The sequence below is a fragment of the Crocuta crocuta genome, unplaced genomic scaffold (assembly GCF_008692635.1).
Source record: "Crocuta crocuta isolate KB4526 unplaced genomic scaffold, BGI_CrCroc_1.0 scaffold340, whole genome shotgun sequence".
In the NCBI taxonomy this organism is placed as follows: domain Eukaryota; kingdom Metazoa; phylum Chordata; class Mammalia; order Carnivora; family Hyaenidae; genus Crocuta; species Crocuta crocuta.
In genome coordinates this window covers 3,475,589-3,498,076 of record NW_027530642.1, presented here as the reverse complement: position 1 = coordinate 3,498,076, position 22,488 = coordinate 3,475,589, and the positions used below count along the sequence as shown (strand labels likewise).

The following is a 22,488-nucleotide window of genomic DNA, read 5'->3' as shown; positions in this document are numbered from 1 at the left end:
CTAGACTTACTGGGAAGAAGTTGGCTCTCCACCCACAGAATGTTTGATTTTCCTGCGGTCAATCCAATCATTCCCAAACTTTTCTGCATATTGGAATTACCTGGGGAGCTTCACAAACTACTAATGCCTGTGACCCATCACCAGTGTTTGTGATTTAATTGGTTTGGGCTAAGGCCTGGGCTTTGGAAATTTTTAAAAGATCCTCGAGAGACCCCCCAAGGTGCAGACAACGTTGGGAACCATTTGATGGAATCAAAAGATAACATACAGAGTCGTCAAATTTCATTTCCAAATTCCATTCAAGGAAGTTTCCTGATTATTTCAGAGGATTGGAATGTTGTCATCAAAATATTGCTTAAAATTTAAGTTCCATACCCTATCTTAACAACAACAAAAAAACCCCACTTTATTCTTGTAAACTACATTGTTCTGAATGAAAAGAGACCGCTAATTCCTACATTATTTTGTTTGGAGAAGATCTGTAATTTGGGAGTCAACAAGAGTGTGTGTTGCTTTTCTCATTAAGTATTCATCTATGCCATTTAGTTGTCCAAAAACGGCATCGGGAACGCCTACGCAAGTGGACAGGAACTGTCTGAGTTTCTGTACACTTGAGAGGGCCTCTGCGATGGTGATTTTTGGCAGCTGTGGTGAAGGCGCCTCTCCCTCCTCTTCACTTCCAGCTTCATCTGGATTTTCACTAGCCTCTGTGACCTGGGTGCCCTCTGTGTCCCTCAGCTCTTGAGAGATCATTAGATCATCATCTGCAGTGACAAAGTCCTGGAAATTTATTTCATTTGGGACACAGGTGGCAATGGCCACGGAGTGCCACAACTGTTCCGTGGCTATCTCTGGTTCACTGGCTGCCGCTTCTGTGTCCGAATCCATCAGTTCCGCGGGGAGGATGCCCGCCTTCTGCCAGCATCTCACCACCGTGGACCGCTTGACCGACCACCATGCTGCCGCGATCATGTCAATGGCCTGTCTCATGTCCACTTTTTCTGGACCCTTGCTGCTGTGGAGCTTGAGGAGGGTGTGTTTCAGGAGGTGGCTTCGGTACAGCACTTTGGTGGCGTGAATTATGCCAAGGTTCAGCGGCTGTAGAACAGCAGTACAGTTAGAGGGCAGGTATCCCACTCGAATCCTTTCCAAGCGCGGCAGCATGCTATGAGCTGAGCAGTTGTCGATTAGCAGGAGGATGTGGCGTTCCGCCCGCTTCATCCTGGCATCCACTTGCATTAGCCACTCATTAAACAGGTCCCGCGTCATCCATGCCCACCGGTTGGCTCGGTAATCACAAGGGAGGGAACGGACATTCTTGAGACAGCGTGGGTTGGCTGACCTACCAACAATCAATGGTCTCATTTTTTCGGTCCCTGAAGCATTGCAACAGAAGAGTGCTGTCAACCGCTGCTTTGCCTTCTTGCCCCCTCTACAATGGTCCCCTTTAGCAGCAAGCGTGTGCTGGGGAAGCAACTGGAAAAACACTCCTGTCTCGTCAGCGTTAAAGATATCATCTGGGCTGTAGTCAGCAATCAGTTTTATAATTTCCCCTGCATGCCACTCATTAACCTTATCTATTCCTAGGCTGTTCATTAATCTGTCACTGTCTTCTCTACAGAGTGCTTTCAATGCAATCCCGTGGCGATCCCTAAATCTGTTCAGCCAGCCCACGCTTGCTTGGAAGTTGTCATAGCCGAGCATGTTGGCCAAGTTTAGTGCTTTTTTCCGAATGACAGAACCAGTCACAAGGATGTTTTTGGCATGGATTTCTCGAAACCAGGCAAAAACAGCCTTATCAATGTCGTCATACAGAGCGTTCCTCATCCTTTTCCGCTGTGGGCCCACAGATGCCTCCCGTACCTTCTCTTCAAATTTGGCGCGGTCCTTTAAGAATGTAGACAAGGTAGAAGGAGTGATACCGAATTCTTTGGCCACGTCGCCTTTCCTCTTTCCTGAGTCTACCGCTTCCACGACTTTCATTTTCTCCTCCAGGGAAAACTGCCGACGTTTCTTGTTCCCCTTGTTCGCCATGTCCACAGAGGGAGGGCCGGGCCCCAATTACCAGGGCTCCGTGGGTTCCCCCTCTTGGCTTGTTTTGCCACAAGTGTAGAAAGCTGTGGAGACAAAATGGAGTACCTGTGAGGAACCAAAGCAAATGGATTCCCCCTACAGATGGGTCAGATTTTTCAGAATCTGACTAGGAAATGATAATATAAGGCCTAAATCAAGAGAAAAAGCGATTCACACTACTGCTTTTTGTACGCATTCCTTATATAGACTCATAGCGTGTTTGAAATAGATCTTACAGAGGCTCGAGTTTGCTTAAACTTTCGGAGCTTCTGTGAAAATAATAATGTCTGCTCTGTCTGATATGAGAATCAGTGGAAATAATATGTAGTAAAAGAGGACTGCAAATAGCAGGGCGCTGTATAAATTCAAGGGATTATTTTCTGACTCATTTTAAAACCAGAAACTGAGGCCCAGGGAAGGGGCCTACCCAAGTTCCTACAGCTCAAGATTTCTTGACTGAGAATCTGTGACATTTCTGCCACTCTGCAGTCCTGCCTGAAAGTCCAACAAAATGAGATCTTCAAAGCTCTACCCCTGTTTGGGTTGGAAAGATTTTCACTGTGGGAATGTTTGTGTTAGCCACACATTCATTTAGTGAATATTTATAGGTGCCAAGTGGTAAGGATATGGTGATGAACAACACGGTCAAGGTCCCCGCCCTTATGGAATATACAATATGGTGGAGGAAGATCAGCAATAAGTGAACAGAATAACAAGAGAATTATAGTGTGATGTGGCTATGAAAAAGGAAACATGACCAGGCAGTGGCAGTTTTGCTAACTGCCTGTGCAGACATTTTATCCTGAGAATCCTCACAGGACAAGGGGCTGTGACCTTCTGCTGTGACTGCAGCTTTCCAAGCGCTGAGTTCTACCACCACCTCCACACACTTATCTATTCATTCTTGGCATCCTCTATGTGCTAAGCACTGTGCTTGATGCCAGCCATACAGAGATGAATGGAACACAGTGCCCACCACTGAGGAGCCCATCAGGGACGCAGGGAAACACCAGAGTGCTTGGAAAACTATAAAAGAGGTTACTGAGTGGGGAACTAGTAGTGGGGATGATCAACTGGGTGGGGCATGGATGGGCAGTATACTTCGAAGAGGAAACTATTGATGCTGGGTCTTAGAGTAAAACAACTAGGAATTCATGAGATAGAAGGAAATAGATATAAAGGCAATAAAATACTATGTAAAACAAGATGGCATGGTCAGGAAAAAAAGTCTTTGGAGAAGAAAGCAAGAGCCAAATTATAGAAATTCTAGCTTGATCCTGGGACAATAAGAGGCCATAGAGGTCTGTTTATTTGAAGGAGATGATCATATTTGCATTTTTCAAAATGTTTATTTTGAGAGAGAGAGAGCCAGTGTGAGCTGGGGATGGCAGAGAAAGAGAGAGAGAGAAAGAGAGAGAGAGAATCCCAAGCAGGCTCCATGCTCTCAGCACAGAGCCCTATGCAGGGCTTGATCCCACAAACCGTGAGATCATGACCTGAGCCAAAATCAAGAGTTGGATGCTTAACCGGCTGAGCCACCCAGGTGCCCCAGATGTGCACTTTAAAAAGAGTCCTTTGGTTGCAAAGTGGAGAACCTGATGGTTAAAATCGTTCTTCCAAGAGGTGGCCTTAACTCTGAAGATAAAAGCAAGCTAGCCTAATAGGCCATAGAGTTGGGATATATTAATTTGAATGTAAAGAGAAGCTACTGAAGGATTTTAAGTGAGGAGAAAGATGACTGCTTGGTAAAGAACGGAACTGTAGGGTGTCAGAGAAAAAGCAGGAGACTAGTTAGGAGGCTGCTGTGGGAGTCCAGAAGTGAGAGAATGGTGGCTTGGATTACAGTAATAGTGGCTATGGTGAGAAATAGTCAGTTTGGGGCTATGTATTTGTAGATCTTGCTGACGGCCTGCATGTGAAGTGCAAGAGCAGTCAAGGATAACTCCCAGATTTCTGGCTGGAGCACTCAACAATCCAATGGATGGTGGTACCGTGTACTGAGATGAGAACTGATTATTGAGGAGATGGAAACCAATTCCTGAGGATCTACTTCATAAACATTATTGGTTACTCTGCATGCTTTATACAGCTTATACATGGCAGGACTGGGATTCAACTCCAGGGAGACGCAGCAGGAAGTCAGTGTTCTGAACACTTCTGGAGTACTATATACCTTGTGCTGGGAACTACCAGTATTGAGAGGAGACACGGAAAGAGGATGAAGCAAGAGCCAAGCCAAAGTCCCATAGGTCAAGTTAAGGTTGAATTTACTCTAAGTGAATGAAAAGACACTAGGTGGTGTTAAGCAGAAAGTGACCGAATCACACTTACGGTGCAAAAAGATCACTCTGCCTGTTGTGTGGAGAGCAGACCACAGAGCTACAAGAGGGGAGGTGGGAAGAGACTCCATCAGTCCAGGAGGAAATAATGGTGACCAGGATGTTGGTGACAGCAGTTCATGGAGAAAAGTATGCAGATTGGAAATACATTTGCAAGATAGTGAGGGTCGCGCAGGGACTTGTACAAATGTGGAACAATCTGTGACACTGGCGGGAAAGTAGTATATACTATTCTCGTCTGATTCCAGAGCCTCTCCACTTGGTCATTCAGCTAGATTTGAATCACTCTAGAACTCACGATCATAACCGTGTGTGGGACAGAAGGACAGATCGAAGGCAGATCACCCGGGTGAGGACGACAGCTTGATGGGGCGCTAAGAAGTAAGAATCCTACCCTGAACGAGCGGGGACAGACCGGGCAGGGCTGGGGTCAGGCCTTGAACACTGTGCTGAGACGGAGGGGCTGGGGCTCCCCAGGGCCCGACGTGGCTTTGAGAAGTGAGGCGTGGCCTCGACCTCTCACGCTCCGCACAGCCCCGCCCCAGTTACCTGATCGCCGTACGGCGATGCCCGAGGGCTAAGCCGCCCCGGCGACCCACCGCGGGCGGTCGCAGCTTCCTCCTCCTCCCGGAACCTCTAGCCGGAAGCAGTCCGTCCGCCTTACCAGCCCCCTCTAAGCATCTGAGCAGTTCCTATGGGCCCTCCTCTCGACTAGGGCTAGACTGTTGCGCGTGCGCAAAGAGTCGCGCGCAGTCACGCGCAGGGGGCCGCTTCCGGCGCGCCGCGAGGGCCGCTGGGAAGGGTCTCCCTGGCAATCCGAGGTGTGCTGCTGCTGCTGCTGACGCCGCCGCCGCCGCGGAACCGGTGCTGCGGCGACGCCCGTGTCTCTGCTGTCTTCCTCGGGCTCCCCGGGGCTTGACCCCCGGGGCCCTCGGCAGGCGTCGGTGAATAGCCTGCGGAGCGAACCTGTGCTCCTGTACCCCTCTTCCACGACCTCGTATCGCGACTCCAAGGAGGGGGAGCGAGAGGAGCTGTCGCGACTCCGCGCCGTGTGTCGCCGGGCGGGGCCGCGGGGCCGGGGCTCCTCCAGCCCCCGGGATGCGCGCGCGAGCCCACGCCTCCACTTCCTTGTTGCCGCTGTCACGACTGGAGCCGCCCCTCCCCGACAGCGGGGAGCGCGAGTGCGCCGGCCAGCCCCCTTGTCGAGCCCCCGGGCCGGACACCTCCGGGAATGTGAGCCGCGCGGCGTACACGCTCCTCCGGGTAAGTCCCGCCTCGAGCACCTCACCGCCCTGGGACCTGCTGGGCGACCTCGAGCCGGGTCCTGCGGCTCTCCGAGCCCTCCTGTCTCTTCCACAAAATAGGAGCAGTGAGCCTTAGTCTTCTTCCGCATTCGGTGTCTTTGGGACATCGCAGACCCCAAGAGGGAAAGGAACTAGCCCAAAGGCAAGCCCTGGTGGCCCCTAGTCGAACCGTCAAAGACCATCTCACGAGGTTATGAAGAGCATCCGATAGAACAAAGTGTCTCCAATTTCACGTACGGCCCTTAATCCTGTTTCACAGATGAGAAAAGGGAGGCTCAGAGAGAGTAAGTAGGCTTCTCAAGGTCATAGAGCTCTGTGTCGATGCTGTTAAAATGTGTAACTTAGAATTCCGATCTTTAGCCTTCTAGAGCCCTTGGTTTTAACCTTTATGTTATCCTGTTGTTTTTTTTTTTGCACGGGTGTATTGAGGCCTAGGGTCTGAAATAATCTTGCACCCAGGTTAAAATGGGGGTACTCAAACAAGCAAAAACCCAGGGTGATCTGTTCCTGCCTCCGTCCAAGGTGGTTGTAATAACCGTTTTCTAAATTGTTTTGCCCTGGGTGCTGAAACCTTATATGGCTTGTTTACAGATGTTCTCCTGCAGTTACTGCTTTTCTCTGCAAGGCTCTTGAGGGCTGAGAAGTCGATTAATTAAGGGCACAAAAAGGACAGTGCCTACATAGCCTTGACTTGAGCTCTAGCCACCCTTACCCAGTGAAGGCACTGGTCTGTTAACTTACCTGACCGAGCAGCGGGTTATATTCTCATCCTGGGTGGCACTGTGACAGAATGCAGGATTTATTTGTTTTAATGGGAGGGGAAATCATTAGAGTGACACAGAACAAGAAAGAACTTTGGGAATAATGCATTTTTGACTGAGGGTATCTTTTTTTCTTTGTTTTATTTATTTCTGAGAGAGAGACAGCATGAGCAGGGAAGGGTCAGAGAGAGAGGGAGACACAGAATCTGAAGCAGGCCCCAGGCTGAGTTAGCGGTCAGCACAGAGCCCCATGCGGGGCTTGAACCTACGAACCATGAGATCGTGACCTGCGCCGAAGTCGGACACTTAACCGACTGAGCCACCCAGGCGCCCCTGACTTGGGGTGTCTTTAAAGTTATAGGTGACACATTGTTTGTCTGGATTTTCTAGGGTAGGGTTTTTAGCTTTCATGACATTCTCAAAGGTATTCTTGCCTTCCCCAAATTTAGTAGCTACCTGTTTCAGCGTTTTCATCTCACACAAGGAACAGCTGAAATTCAGGATGAGGTATCGGCTGGTCTGAGATCACATGGTTAGAGTTGAGCCTTGAAGCCAGGTCTAAAAGCACTGCTCAACACTTTTTCTCATTTTTTCTCATTATACCTTAACCAGATAACTTCATCATTTGTGGAGTGAGGTTTAAATGACATGCGACCGGGCTCTGTAATACACAGATTTCTCCCATGTTTTCTGCTCCAACTCCCTCCTCCCAGAATCCTAAATTCTCTTCTGACAGATTTTCAGGAGCAACAACAGTGTATCATTTCTGTCTCATAAAATTGAAGGGGTTTCTGGAAACCTTTCTCCCTCTAGGGATGGAGTCTTCCAGGGTAGAACTCCTACTAAGAACGTGGCCACGAATCTACTAACTCTTCTTGAACTCATCATTCAGGTTTTTTTATGCCTTTCTTTTTCCAGGCAAGGCTGTTAATAGGTTTTCTGTTTCTTAGGCTGGAGAGTGATGTTGGTATGTCAGATTACTGTTTAAACCTGAGTTGTCCAGTACCCTAGCCATTAGCTATATGTGGCTAATTTAAATTCATTACAGTTAAACAAAACCAAATTAATTTGGTTTCTCCATCACACTAGTCATATTTCAGGTGCTTAGTGGCCATATTGGGGAGTACAGATTCCGAACGTTTCTATCAGTGCAGAAAGTGTATGGAACAGTGCTGGTTTTGAGGATTGGCAGGGGACAATGGGGAGCAATGTAGTGTCATGAAAGAAGGCTCAGAGAGTTGGCTTTTTCAATTAAAAAAAAAAATCTGTTAAGTCCCTATTTGGGTGTGGTGGCCTTAGGCGGGTCATTAAGCACCTCAGCCATAGATTATTAATCTTTATTAAGGAGCCCTTTTGTGTAGCACTTGACTATTCTCAAATAGAATTATTTCTATGGTATCCTTTGAGCCTTATCACTGAAAATCTGTAGCAAAGGTGGATGAGACATCTTTCTTTTTATATGTGAAAGAATCGAACCTGAACTAGCTGAAGGACCTGCTCAGAGTCACACAAGCTGGCAGAGTGTAAAGAAATCTATCACACACCGCCACTTACTGCGTGTCTGAATGAATCATTGAGGCAGTGGCTTAAGGTAATGAGACATGAGTGAGGGTCCAGAACTTCTGAATCATGGCTACGTATTCTTTTAATGTGTTACCATATGGAATTCTTACAATGTGGGGCTAATCTTTGAGTTGAAGAATTATTATGAGTTGAAGAATTATTATGTCCTATAAATGATTATAAGCAAATGAGCTCTCTAAGCTAGTGATCCTAAATTTGCCTAGTCAGAGGAATCACCCGGGGCGCTTGTTAAGCATACAGATTTCCATACCCTCCGCAGATTCTGATTCTGAAGAGCTGAGGTGGAACACTGGAGTCTCTATGTTAGTTAAGTACCCCCCCACCCGCCAGTGCTTCCTAGGATCTGCTGAGTTTGGGAAATAACTGAACTTTAAGGGCCTGGCAGAGAGAGGGGATCATTGGATCAAGTGCCTGCTGTTCTTTTTAGGATAGATTTTTGAAACTTGTTTGTGTTTGCCTTTACTCTAGCCATGGATGCATCATATGATGGTACTGAGGTAACTGTCGTGATGGAGGAAATTGAGGAAGCCTACTGTTACACCTCTCCTGGGCCACCCAAGAAGAAGAAAAAGTATAAAATACATGGAGAAAAGGCCAAGAAACCCAGGTTAGCCAACACTTTTAGCTGGCATTTATAAACACAAGCTGCTTGGAAAACCATGTTGAGGAAGACCTTAGGCTGTGTCCAGGTTCACTGAGAGGCCATGTCTGTTGTTGAATGGGCGTGGCGTTGTGGGGAGAAGGAGATGGGAAATAGGAAGCGGTCGATTGATAACCAGCAATTGCCATTCCTGGCCAGATCATGATCATGTTTTAGGGCTGTCACAGGAAATCGTACCATACAAATGGTGGAGGCTGTGCTCAAATGAACTATATTATTTTTGTCATCGTTGATGTTGAAGCATTTAAAATAGAGAATTAATAAAAACACAGAAACATAAACAGTATGGGTGATGTCTGTAAAGACTATTCATACTGTGGCTCTAATCTCCCTCTTAGCTAAACTTCTTGCTGAGGCTACCAGTTTCAGGTTACTTTGGTAGTTAATTTACTTCCCTTGCTCAACTCTGGGGAGGTGTTGTTGACCAGTGAGATGGCCAGAGGCTGTGTAGGGGAGTAAAGCATGTGAGTGGTAACTAGATTTTGATCAGCCCCCTAAGTGCCTTTTCCCTGAGAGTGAAGGGACAGGGCACTTGTATATCTTTGCTCATACTGGCCTTTAAAGCCAGTCATTCCAGTAGAAAATGCGGTCCATTGAAAAGTGAATCAGACAAGCTTTTGCTTCCGGCTTTCTAGAGGGAGAAGCCTGTACACCGTCTGGGGCTGTTGTTTAAGTGTTTGTTTGCTTCAGTCCCTATTTAGATAAATGCTTTGAAATAAAATGCTAGGTTTTTGCCTCTTTACTATCAAATGCTAACACTGCAGTTTTTACTGGTTGAATGAGAGGAAAATCTGAAGAAGTCACTGCTTCCTTTAGGTCCGCTTACCTTCTGTACTATTACGACATCTACTTGAAAGTGCAACAGGAGCTCCCCCACCTCCCTCAGTCTGAGATCAATAAGAAGATTAGTGAAAGTTGGAGGCTCCTGAGTGTGGCCGAGAGGAGTTACTATCTGGAGAAAGCCAAACTAGAGAAAGAAGGTTTGGATCCTGTAAGTAATTTTTTTTCCACCTAATTCTCCATTGGGTCAGTGTGGGGAAGGCCTTGGGAAGACCAACCTCCTGTTCTCCTGTTCCCTTTTCTTGGGAAAACTTTCAGTCTGTCTTGTCTTGTTTTTGTTTTTGTTTTTTAAAGTCTATTCATTTATTTGGAGAGAGAGCATGCATGTGCAGTGGAGGGGCAGAGAGAGAGAGAATCCCACTGTCAGCGCAGAGCCCAACATAGGGCTCAGTCCCATGAACCGTGAGATCAAAAGCTGAGCGGAAACAAAGAGTTGGACACTTAATTGACTGAACCACCCACGTGCCCAAACCACCCACGTGCCCCAAGTTTTCTCTTAATGTAGTAGCTGCTGTAGGCATTTCGCCTGCACAGTGCTCATGTTACTCACTGAACGTAATGAACATGTGTCATACTGATTGCTTGGTTATAATCAGCAGTTGGACTTGCAGAGTTTAGAAGCGGCTATAGCTGCTTTGTGTAATGTCACATTCTTCTCTTACCCACTGGTCATTGTACACCGTGGCAGAAGCAGAAATGCACGGTTAAAGCTGAAGATGTTGGAGGAAGCTGAGGCTTGAATTAAAGAATACTCAGGAATGCATTCCAATTTGTGCCTGCCAGCCATTTTGTATTTCTAGTTCATAGTACCAAAGCCCATTGGCAACTATTAATAGGACTGGCTTATTTTATTTATTTTTATTTTTTTGTACAGTTTTGTTTGTTTTGTGTGTGTGTGTGTGTGTGTGTTTAGAGAACGAGTTAGTGAGCATGAGTACAGGAGAGGGGCAAAGGGAGAAAGAAAGAATTTTTTTTTTAATGTTTTTTTATTTTTGAGAGAGAGAGAGAGACACAAAGCACAAGCAGGGGAGGGGCAGAGAGAGAAGGAGACCCAAAATCTGAAGCAGACTCCAGGTTCTGAGTTGTCAGCACAGAGCCCGACGTGGGGGCTCGAATTCACAAACTGCGAGATCGTGACCTGAGCCGGTCGGATGTTCAACCGACTGAGCCACCCAGGCGCCCCAAGAAAGAGAATCATAAGCAGTCTCCATGCTCCGTGCAGAGCCCAGTGTGGGGTTTGATCCTATGACCCTAGGATCGTGACCTATGCCAAAATCTGGATGCTCAAACAACTGAGCCACCCAGGTGCTCCAAAGCTGATTTTTGTTTGTTTGTTTTGTTTTGTTTTTAACAAATTCCTTCAGGAAAAATATCCTTGATATTGCAGGGTTAATGTTAAGTCTTTTTTTTCAATTGAAACCTTGTCTCTAATTTCTTTTTTGATAACTAGAGTAAAGGTTCTTGAGGAATGCAACAATTGTGTTGTAGAAGATGTTGTGTTTTCCCTTAGTGGAGACCATCTGCCACCACCATTTAGATTACGTTGTCCTTATTGGCTTGGCATTCCTCTTCTGGAAGAGTTTTGTGCTATCTTCAGTCTTAGAGATACCACTTGTACCCCCTCCTTTAGAGGATTTGTTTGTAAATAATCTGGGAGACAATTCCTGTTGGGGACAGAAAGTGGAGTTTAGGAATAAAGTGCATATACCCCCTGTTGTTTCCTTATTATAAAGTCAGCAACGTTTTGCTCTCATACAAGAAGTTTTTCCCTATTCCCAGAGTGATAATAGCATTTAAAGCTAGACAGTAATGTAGGTCCTTATTAAGACCCAAAAAAATTTTTATTTCAATGTTTATTTATTTATTTTGAGATAGAGCAAGCAGGGGAGGGGCACAGAGAGAAGGAGACAGAAATCTGAAGCAGGCTCTGCACTGTCAGCACAGAGCCTGACATGGGGCTTGAACTCACAAACTGTGAGATCATGACCTGAGCCAAAATCAAGAGTCGGATGCTTAACCAACTGAGCCACCCAGGCACCCCTTGTCCTTATTAAGACTTAAAAAAATTTTTTAAATAAATCATCTGCAGTGATTTTTTCCTTATCCACGTGGGACTTCATATATTTACCATCATCTCTATCACTGCTGCCAAGAACACCAATAGATTAGCTCTGATATTAACTAGCTGTGACCTTGGAAGAATCACTTAATCTTTGAGTCTTAGTTTCCTCATTTGTAAAGTGTAGAATACTAGGGGCGCCTGGGTGGCTCAGTTGGTTAAGCATCTGACTTCGGCTCAGGTCATGATCTCAGTTTGTGAGTTCAAGCTCCGCATCTGACAGCTCAGAGCCTGGAGCCTGCTTCAGATTCTGTGTCTCCCTCTCTCTCTGACCCTCCCCTGCTTGCACTCTGTCTCTCTCTCTCTCTCTCTTAAAAATAAACATTAAAAAAAAATTTTTTTTAAAGTGGGGAATAATAGTAACTGCTTACAATGTTTAAAGTAGATAACAAAGCATCTAGCGGAGTCCTTGGGATGCCGCCTTGGTCAGTAAGTATCACTGTTTAGTAGGTTAAATGTCCAGTAACCATGTAGTAAGAAAAGGTGGTATTTAATGAGCATCTGAATGTGCCAGGGCTGGGGAAGGCTCCAGGTGCTGGGTTTGAACTCGCCCATGTTGCCCGGTATGAAGCTGCGACCCTCCTGCCTGCATACTTTGAAAGCCTGTCAGAGACCTTGTGGCAGCCTGGCTTCTTGGCAGCCCTGCCAGTCTCTTGCCAAGTGGCAAGACCCACGTTTCCAGTGCCATTCAGGCCGGCCTGGTTCCTGTGTGCTTGGGTTTGTTGATTAAGTCCAGACCATTCTTTGCATTTGCTACCACTTAATCTTGTTCTCCTGACCTGTCTGCTTCAAAGGGTGACTTGAGAATGTCATTTCTCCATTATCTCTCCAGTAAAGGCTCCATAAAAGATCTGGTTTGTCTGCTTTTATGTTTCATCTGAGTGCTTCTTTTAACTTTCATCTCTGAGTGCTTCCTTTGTACCTTAAGTAGTCTCATCGACTTCTTGCTTTTGATTTATTTAAGGATCCTTTTGTAATGGACTTAGTGTTCCTTTTAAAAGATGCATCTGAAATTATTTCCATTTAATTTCAGTTCTCCCTTAACTGTTGACTTTGAACTTTTCTGTTTTACTTATTGGGTAACTTTCAGTTTAATTTGAAAAAAGAAAGCAAAAACACCTTTTTCTTGGTTGTGCATTTAATACCTGGTTTCCTTCCTCCTTAGAAGAGCTGGCTTAGAGTCCTAGCTTTATTTACTTACTAATTTTATGTTTTAAGACAGTTTAAAATCTCCCTATTTCAATAGGAATAATAATAGTACCCTACAATAGTGTTGTTTTTAAGGTCAGAAAAGTGTTTTCTAAACTTTAAGATCCTAGTCAGTGTTCATATTTATATCTGCCCCCCTGCCCGCCACAAATACATTCAGGTCCTTGTCAGATACACCCACCCATACACATTTTCTCTCACGTGTATGGTTCTTCCTCTCCTTTGTACGTCTGGGACAAACCAGTGTTATCAGAATCCTTGCTTGCTGCCTTGAGTTCCAGTTTGACCAGTTGACTTATATTTTATGCTTTTTGGGATTTAACTGAACATTGTACATTCTGATGTTTAAATCTTCTGCCACTTTGGAATCCTAAAGTACCAGAGCTGGAAAGGAACTCATAAGTAGCTAAATTTGGCTTCTTCCTTTTACAGATGGGGCAGCACGATGTAAAAAATGGAAAGTATTTGCTCAAGACTGTGCAGATCTGGGATTCCAGCTCATGGTTTCAGATGCCACGATCAGTGCCCTTTCAGAGTCTGATCTGTTTTATCTGTCTCCTGTGTGACCGAGCAAGTTAAGCTACATTGGTGAAACTGATTCAGATGAGGGTGACGTTACTGTTGCTTGAGGCTGACCCTATCTAAGTCTTGGGTCAAGAGAGTCTTTCTGGTACCTTTTACAGAAAAAACCCCAAACCCATCATACATGTATGTCCATGTGGTCTCATGCCATTTATCTCTGCTTGTCTTCTTCTTCCTGCCTTCCTCATCCCCAGAACTCTAAGCTCTCTGCGCTGACTGCTGTGGTTCCGGACATTCCCGGCTTCCGCAAGATCCTGCCCCGCTCAGATTACATCATCATCCCCAAGAGCAGCCTGCAGGAGGATCGGAGTTGCCCTCAGCTAGAGCTCTGTGCGGCCCCAAACCAGGCGGCCCCTAAAGGGCCCTCTCTCGTGTCCGGCGCTGCCCCGGAGGCAGTGCCCAGCCATGCGGGCATGGCAGAGCAGTGCCTGGCTGTGGAGGCGCTGGCCGAGGAGGCGGGGGCCCTGGCCCAGCCAGGTGCCGTACAGGAGATCGCCGCCTCGGAGATCCTCAGCCAGGATGTGCTCCTGGAGGAGGCTTCCCTGGAGGTAGGAGAGAGCCACCAGTCGTACCAGACGAGCCTGGTAATTGAAGAGACCTTAGTGAGCGGCTCACCAGACCTCCCCACTGGAAGCCTGGCCGTGTCCCACCCCCAGGTTGCGGAGAGCATGTCAGTGGTGACTGTCATGAGGGTAAGTGACTCTGCCACTCTGGTGTCTTTTGCTTTGTCTAGAATTCCTGCAAAGGCAGCTGGTGCCATGCAGCGGTAACTAAGGGTGCTGCCGTGGACTCCTAGAAGAACCACAGTCCTCTGGAACCTTTTTGGCCTGGGGCTTACTCTAAAGTACTCTTCAGTTTCTTAGACACTCTTTCCAACTCCTCTGACCCTTGTTAACTAGGGATTTCCTCACATGAGATAGTACCAGAGGTATGTTAACTGCATTTACATGATATGGGCTGTCCATGAACCAAAGCCAGGATCTGTCAAGCTGTTAGGATTTTATGTTCCCTGAAGATTGTTTTGGCAAACACAGTGGTACCTTGAACTGTTGAGAATTTTCAGATGGTCTCCCTGGGCTTATAGAGTGAGGAGGAAATAGGAAGCTCTACTTAAGGCCAGGTTGATGGGACTTACAGTGAAGAAAAGTCTCTTCAGTGGCAGAAGTGTCATGCCCAGCTGAGGGGAAAGAGCAGTTTCACCGATCCCACTGCGTGGTTCCCCTCTCCTACCCCGGCCTTCGAGAGCATCCTGTGAGAGCAGGAGTCCTGCTGAGGCTGAGGGATGGCCTACATGTGTGAGAGCAGGTTCCCTTGCAGTGGAATCTGGTAGGCCTAAGTCCATTTTGTTTGTTACCTTAGTGCCATTTATGATGAGGAAGCATGCCGCCTGCCTGGTTAAGGCAGATCGAAAGGGTGAAGAACATTTGACAGGGTCAGAAGAGTTGGATTCTTTCACTCCCATGCTTTTGTGATTTTAGGAATCCTAAGTCTGTTAGAACCTCAGTTTTCTCATTTGTAAAATGAGGATAGCACATTCTCTGCATAACAGTTTTCCTTTCTTTGTTCTAAATTAAAGGTTTGAGATAACTGTAGATTGGGTTTTTTTGGGGAAGCTCATTGTCTGTTTTTACTGCACTTGATCAGTCTTTCAGTGTTGTGGGTGGCCTGGGTATTTGTTCTTTATTCCATCTCAGTAAAACCATCCTTCTCTCCACATGCCCCCAGGATCCCAGTGAGAGTAGCTCCTCTGCGCCAGCCACACAGTTCATCATGTTGCCTCTTCCTGCCTACTCAGTTGTGGAGAACCCCACCTCCATCAAACTGGTCAGTGGGAGGAGGGGAATCGGGGGGAGGGCTGATGGAGATAGGGCTCCGTAAGAATTCTCTTCCAGGTAGTTTTCTAAAACTCTTAATAACATTAAGACAGTAGTACAACTGCAAAGGTCTCAAATGATCTGGTCCAGGTATTTACTGGGCAAAGGGGTGTGGAGGGAGAGTCTATGAATGGGGTGCTACAGGACCCTTAAACTCCTCGAGTTACATACAAACTTTTCTGCTTAAGAGCCATTTATGTAGCATAGGTTCAGTGCCTCTTAGCAAATTCTCAGAAGCATACATGATGTAGAAAAATTGAGGGGCTACTGATCTGATTCAATTTATTATTGTACACATTAGAAAAAAGGCCCAGAGGAGAGAAAGGACTTGTTCTCAATAGTATTCAAAGCCACTGGGCTGCAAAACAAGCCAGAAGGACGCTAGTCTTTTGATTCTCAGTTAATGTTTTTTTCTGTCACATACTGCAGCATCTGGGTTGAGATTTATCCCTAAGTATTTCATGGTTTTTTTATACTNTGTAATGTTATACCAAAATTTTTTTTTTTTTTTTTTTTTTTTTTTTTTTTTTTTTTAAGTTTTCCTATTTGAGAGAGATGGAGAGCAAGAGTGGAGGGAGGAGCAGGGGGGAGGGAGAGAGAATGAGAATCCCAAGCAGGCTCCATGCTGTCAGCACAGAGTCCAACATGGATCTCGAACTCACAAAACTGCAAGACCATGACCTGAGCCAAAATCAAGAGTTAGACACTTAACTGACTGAGCCACCCAGGTGCCCCAAAACTTTTTTCAGTATCTGATTGTTCACTACTAGTATATGATAATATAATTGATTGTTTTGCATATTAAACTTGTATTTTGCAACTTTGTTAAACTCATGTATCCTGGTAGCCTTTTTATAGTTTCTCTTGCATTTTCTACATAGATGATCGTGTTGTTTGTGAATAAGGACAGATTTATTTCTTCCTTTCTGATCTGGATTCCTTATTTCTTACCACACTGTATATGATCTCCAGTACAGTTGAATATAAATGGTGAGAGCAGATACCCTTGTCTTGTTCCTCATCTTAGGAGGAAAGCATTCAGTCTTTCACCATTAGGTGTAATATTAGTTACAGGTTTTTAAAAATCCCCTAATGAAGTTTAAGAAGTTCCTTATATCCTAATTTGCTGGGAGCTTTTATCAGGAATGGATGTTGGATTGTGTCAAATGTTTTTCCTATGTTTGTTGAGATGGTTGTAGGAATTTTCTTTTTTAGTTTGTTAATGTGGTTAATTTCATTGTTTTTCAAGTGTTAACCCAACCCTGCATTCCTGGACTAAACCCCACTTGGCAGTGAGGCATTATCTTCTAGCATATCGGTGGACTGGTTTGCAGAATGAAGTTTTGCACAGAAGTTCTGTGTCTATATTCGTGAGGGAAGTTGGTCTTTGATTTTTTTGTATAGGCTTGTCTGGCTTTAGTATCAGGGTAGCGTTTACCTAATTGAGTTAGGAAGTACTTTTTCCTCTTCGTTTTTCTGGAAGAGTTTGTATAGTAAACATTTGGTGGGGATTGCTGGTGAAGTCAGTCTGAACCTGGAGATTTCTTTGTGGGAAGATTTTTAACTGCAAGTCCAATTTGTAAAATATATAAACGATTATTTCGATTATTATTTTTTATTTTTTTATAATTAAAAAAAATTTTTTTTAAATGTTTTTATTTTTGAGAGAGAGATAGAGACAGCGTGAGCAGGAGAGGGTCAGAGGGAGAGGGAGATACAGAATCTAAAACAGGCTCCAGGCTCTGAGCTAGCTGTCAGCACAGAGCCCGATGAGGGGCTCAAACCCACGAACTGTGAGATCATGACCTGAGCCGAAGTCGGATGCTTAACTGACTGAGCCACCCAGGTGCCCCTCAGTTATTTTTAAAAAATGTTTATTTATTTTGAGAGAGAGTGTGTCCATGAACGGGGAGAGAGGGGCAAAGAGAGAGAATCCTAAGTAGACCCCGTGCTCAGTGCAGAGCCTGATTCAGGCTCTGAGCTCATGAGCTGATTAGAAATCAAGAGTCAGAAGCTCGACTGAGCCACCCAGGCACCCCTAAATTATCTGTTTTTGAGTGAGCTTTGATAGTTTGTCTTTCAGGGAATTTGTTCATTTCATGTAAGTTGTCAAATTTATTGACGTAAAATTATTCAAAACATTTTTTTTTAAATTCTGGTAAAAATATACATAACAAAATTTACCATTTTAACCATTTTTAAGGGTACAGTTCAGTGCCATTAAGTATATTGACATTGTTGTGGAGTCATTACCCATATCTAGTTCCAGAAGTTTCATCATCCAAACAGAAACTTTCTACCCATTAAACTGTAACTCTTCTTTCTTCCCTCCCTGGGCTCCCACTAACCTATTTTCCTTTCTGTTTCTGAATTTGCATGTTTTAGGTAAATGGACTCATGTAAATATTATCCTCATGGTCTCATTTTTTCACTTAGCAAAATGTTGTCAAAGTTTAGCTATCTTGTACCATGTATTAGAATTTCATTCCTTTTTATGGCTGAATAATATTCCATTGTGTGTATATGCTATATTTTCTTTATCCATTCTTAAATGTTGATGGACATCTAGTGTGTTTTCACCTTTTGGCTGTTGTAAATGTTGCTGCTGTGGACTTGAGTGGATAAGTGTCTGCTTGGGTCCTTGATTTGAGTTGTTTTGGGTATATACCTAAGAGTGGAATTGCTGGATCATATGGTAATTCTGTGTTTAAAATTCTGAAGAATGCTTATTCTTTTAATATCTATAGACTCTAGTGATTTTACTTCTCTCATCGCTGATAGTAGAAATTTGGGTCTCTTTTTTTTTTCCCCTGACAAGCCTGACTAGAGGTTATCAATTTTATTGACCTTCAAAGAACCAGCTTTTGGTTTCATTGATTTTCTCTGTTGTTTTTCTGTGTTCTGGTTCACCAATTTTTGCCTACGTCTTTATTATCTTTCTTCTGCTTGCTTTGAGCTTAATTTAGGCTGAGGTCATTGATCTGAGACCTTCCTTTTCTAAGATAGCTGCTTACTGCTGTAAATGTCTCTTGAAGCGCTATGTTAGTGGCATCCCACAAGTTTTGATATATTTTCATTTTGTTGAAAATACTTTCTAACTTATTCTTTGACCCAGAAGTTATTTAAAAGTGTATTATTTGCTTTCCAAATATTTGGGATTTTCCAGATATCTTTATTTCATTGATTTCTGATTTAATTCCATTATAGTTGGAATTTGGTAGTTTATAAGACCTGAATCCTTTTAAATTTATTGAGACTTATTTTATGACCCAGAATATGGTTTGTCTTGATAAATGTTCTGTGTGCACTTGAAAAGAATGTGTATTTTGCTGCTGAGTGAATATTGTGTACATATTAGATTAGGTCACGTTGATTGATAGTATTCAGCTCTATATCCTTACTGATTTCCTGTCAGCTTCTTTTGTCAGTTATTAAGAGAAGACATCTACCTATCACTTTATATAGTATTTATTTTTTCCCCATTTTTATTAATTTTTGTGTCATGTGTTTTGACTCTTTTAAGTACTTAAACATTTAGGATTGTTAAATCTTCTTGATAAATTGACCCTTACATCGTTATGAAATGACCTTGTTTATCTCTGAAAATATTGTTTGCTATGAAACTTACTTTTTTATTTTAAATGTTTGTTTATTTTGAGAGAGAGAGTGTGTGTGCCCACATGTGAGTGGTGGGGAGTAGGGGGAAGACGGGGAGAAAGAGAGAATTCCAAGGAGGCTCCCACTGTCAGTGTGAAGCCCAACACAGGGCTCCATCTCCAGAACCATGAGATCATGACCTGAGCTGAAATTAAGAGTCAAGATGCTTAACTGACTGAGCCACCCAGATGCCCTATCAGTCTGGAATTTGAATATTGAGTTTTCTTTTCATTATTGTTATTAGCAAGTTTTATCTTTTTCCAGCATTTTACTTTTAACCTATTTATCTTTGTATTTAAAGTACCTTTTTTTGCAGGCAGCATATAGTTTGGCTCTAAGAGCAAGACTTTTATGACAATCTCTAATTTTCAATTGTGGCACTTGGGCCATATACATTTAATGTGATTATTTATATGTTTAAGTTTAAATCCGTCATTTTACTGTTTGGTTTTTTCCTCCTGTTTTATTTTGCTTTGTTTTGAATTGAATTTTTTTACACCCATTTTATCTCCTTTATTAGCATATTAGCCGTTAATTTTGTTTTAGTTACGATAGTGGTTTTTTAGGATTAATATTGTACATTTTAACTTACAATGGTCCATCTTCTAAAAGCTGTGGATAAACAATGTATTTCTAGATGAGAAAGTTATATCTTAAACAGGAACAACCTCCGCAACCTAATTCATAGGCCTGAGCCTTTGCGCTCCTGGAAATTGTTATTCTTTTATGATTTAAGAAGTGTCAGCCAGACACTTCCAGAAAAGCTTTTATAGATAATGCTTGAGAATGAAACATCAGCTTTGAACATTAGCATTTTTTTCCTAAACTTATTTCTATAAGCTGCTATTTAGGAGTCTTTCCAAGTTCATGGGTATTTAATTATAGAACTGACCTAATTTAAATGTTTACTCTGCTTCTGGTGGTGTTCAGAATGAATATTCTGTGTGAAGCTGCAGTCTGAGCAAAGAGAAGAGAAATTTTTATATCCCACTAATAGTAATTTCTCATAAACATATAGAATCATCTACAATTTTCCTTATTGCTTACCTCATTTGTCTTTCAAGATATTAGGAAGGGCAGGTGATTTTACAGAAGAGGAAACCCAGGTGGCCCCCAGGTCTTCCAGTGTGTCAGTAGTAGAATGGACATGTGAAGCCAGGTCTCTTACCACACTTCACCCTCAACCTTGACTTGCTGCTTCCCTTATAATCACCTCTTCCCTAGGCTTTCGGGAGAGGTAGCATAGTGGTAGCTTGGTGTTTCTCCAAGAGAGGTTTTTGCTTTTTGTCAGGCGAGGAAAAGTGGGATTAATATCTGAGTAAACATCTGTAAGCGACAGAACAGATCCGACAGGGAAGTGTTTCCTTTTGCAGTATTAATCAAGAAATGGAACTTGGCTGAATTTCTGTTTGTAGCCAAACGTAAAAAACCCATTGTAATCATTCAGTTCAAAGGGAAATCATTGGAGTTGCTGAGAGCCAGTAGTTAAATATATTTATATGCAAATAATTAAGTTCAGTTGCACATCAAAGGACTTGATTTCTGTTGGAATTTCTTCTTTTTTTTTTTTTTTAATGGCCATAGTCTTCTTTTATGTCTCTGAACCCTAAGTCCTGAGTTCTCTGAATTTTAACAGGAATGAAGATGAAGCAAATTCTTTGAAGTATTTAGGTCTGTAGGGTGCAGCCAAGTGCGTGGAAGGAATCTAGGACCAAGAATCAAAGATCTCTGGGTTCTAAGTCTAGGTGTGCCCTCAATTTAGTATACAATTTGAGGTAAAGCATTTAACTGCCCTGAACCTCAGTAGTTACAGTACCTACTTCACAGAATTGCTGAGAGCATTAAATGAGATATTGGTAAAGCATTTAGCATTGTGTGGTACTTCACTTAATTAGTAGCAGTTAGTGCCATCTTTATTCTTCTGATACCTCTGTAACCTTGGGCAGCTGTCTTTCCTCATTTGAACCCAGTCTCTTCATTTCTAAAAAGTGAGCTTCGACAAGCTGGTATCCTCCTGGCATCGTTGTGCTTCTGATAGTCAGAAGGATCTGAGAAGGGTTACACTGTGGTGTTGACTCTGATGCACTCTTTTCCTTACAGACCACTACATACACCCGCCGGGGCCATGGGACATGCACCAGCCCAGGTTGCTCCTTTACCTATGTCACCAGGCACAAACCACCCAAGTGCCCAATCTGTGGTAACTTCCTAGGAGGGAAGTGGATCCCAAAGGTAAGGTCCGTTGGCCATTGCTGCTTTGGAAGCCCCATAAAGTAGGCTCCTTGTTCCCCTTTAGAACAAAGAACTTAAATAAATACTCATTTTTACTTTCTGACTATACAAGTAAATCATTTTCATTGTAAACTGTTTAAAAAAGAGAATAAAATGTCATCTGTAATCTTACACCATCCAAAGAACAGTCATCATTAGTTAACATTTTGTTGTGTTTTCTTCTAGTCTTTTTTTTGTGAATATGCAAGTTCTGTAGCTTGATATTTTTTTCCCATAACATCTCTTGCCATTAAGTATTCTTCAAGACCATTATGTTTAATTGCTTTATAACTTGCTGTGAATGATTACACTATGTCAGTTTATTCATTTCCTGTTAAATTTTTAACCATCCATCCTCCACACTGACTGCTTACTCAGATGCGTAGCCCAATCCTACTTTTTAGCTCAAAAGTCCTTTTAATATCTTATAGCTGCTATTAGAAAGAGAGGTCCTTAACCTGATATTTAGGTCTTTCATAGTTAACTTTTCAATGTATACTCCTGTCTCTGTTTCTAAGTAAATGATGCTTGATAAATAAATGAGCATCAAAGCTCTGCCCCTGTGAAGTTCAGTTTTATATGAGACTATAAATTGTTTAGGGTCAAAAGAACTAGAATTGTCAAGGATGGGATATAGAGGAGATGGTCTTAAAGGATCAGTAGAATTTGAGTAGGTAAGTAGAAAAGGAAAGGGTGAGCACTGTTTTTGTGACAATAACTTAGGCTAGGTTTGGGTTTGTTAGGTGTCTAGCTCAGCGTGGTCCAAACTTATCTGTGTAGAGAAAACTTAAGTTCCTCTGGGGCAGTTTCCACAGAACATCTCTGAAAAATACTGGGGTGGTGACTTTTGCCCTTTGGATGAATGTTAGGAGTTCAGGGCATCACTAATTCTGGGAGACAGAATTGGTTAATAATTAAAAATACACTTCTGGGGGCACCTGGCTGGCTTATTTGGGGGAGCATGAGACTCTCAATCTCAGGGTCATGAGTTCGAGCCCTACATTGGTTATGGAGATTACTTATATACGTATGTACATACATACATACATACATAAGTATATAAGTAAATGCATGAATACATAAATAAACAGACTTAAAAAAACAAACAAACAAACATGTATTTGATCTCGGTAGTGGATTCCTGGCACTGAGCTCCTAAAACCCTAGAAATTTCCTGAGTGTTAGGAGAGAGAGGAGCATCTTTGCGGGCGGGG

At 43.4% G+C, this 22,488-nt stretch overlaps 2 protein-coding genes across 4 annotated transcripts in view; one reads left to right on the top strand and one right to left on the bottom strand.

The window, feature by feature from the left end:
• Positions 1 to 277: 277 nt before the first annotated feature.
• TIGD6 (tigger transposable element derived 6) lies at positions 278 to 5,025 on the bottom strand. Its single transcript, XM_077769020.1, has 2 exons — positions 4,962 to 5,025; positions 278 to 2,117 (listed from the first exon to the last, which is right to left on the bottom strand). The coding sequence occupies exon 2, from the start codon at positions 2,032 to 2,034 to the stop codon at positions 460 to 462; it is 1,575 nt and encodes a 524-aa protein (XP_077625146.1). The 5' UTR covers positions 2,035 to 2,117; positions 4,962 to 5,025; the 3' UTR covers positions 278 to 459.
• A 227-nt stretch (positions 5,026 to 5,252) lies between these two features.
• HMGXB3 (HMG-box containing 3) overlaps positions 5,253 to 22,488 on the top strand; it is a 47,691-nt gene continuing 30,455 nt past the window's right edge. Inside the window, exons 1-6 of one of the 3 annotated variants that reach the window (XM_077769016.1) lie at positions 5,253 to 5,675; positions 8,530 to 8,668; positions 9,539 to 9,713; positions 13,667 to 14,164; positions 15,198 to 15,296; positions 21,104 to 21,235. In XM_077769016.1, coding sequence (XP_077625142.1) covers positions 8,532 to 8,668; positions 9,539 to 9,713; positions 13,667 to 14,164; positions 15,198 to 15,296; positions 21,104 to 21,235 — 1,041 coding nt within the window. In that variant the 5' untranslated portion in view covers positions 5,253 to 5,675; positions 8,530 to 8,531. Of the gene's footprint in view, positions 5,676 to 8,048; positions 8,069 to 8,529; positions 8,669 to 9,538; positions 9,714 to 13,666; positions 14,165 to 15,197; positions 15,297 to 21,103; positions 21,236 to 22,488 lie in introns of those variants that run through there. The other 2 variants (XM_077769018.1, XM_077769017.1) reach the window with 2 other exon arrangements.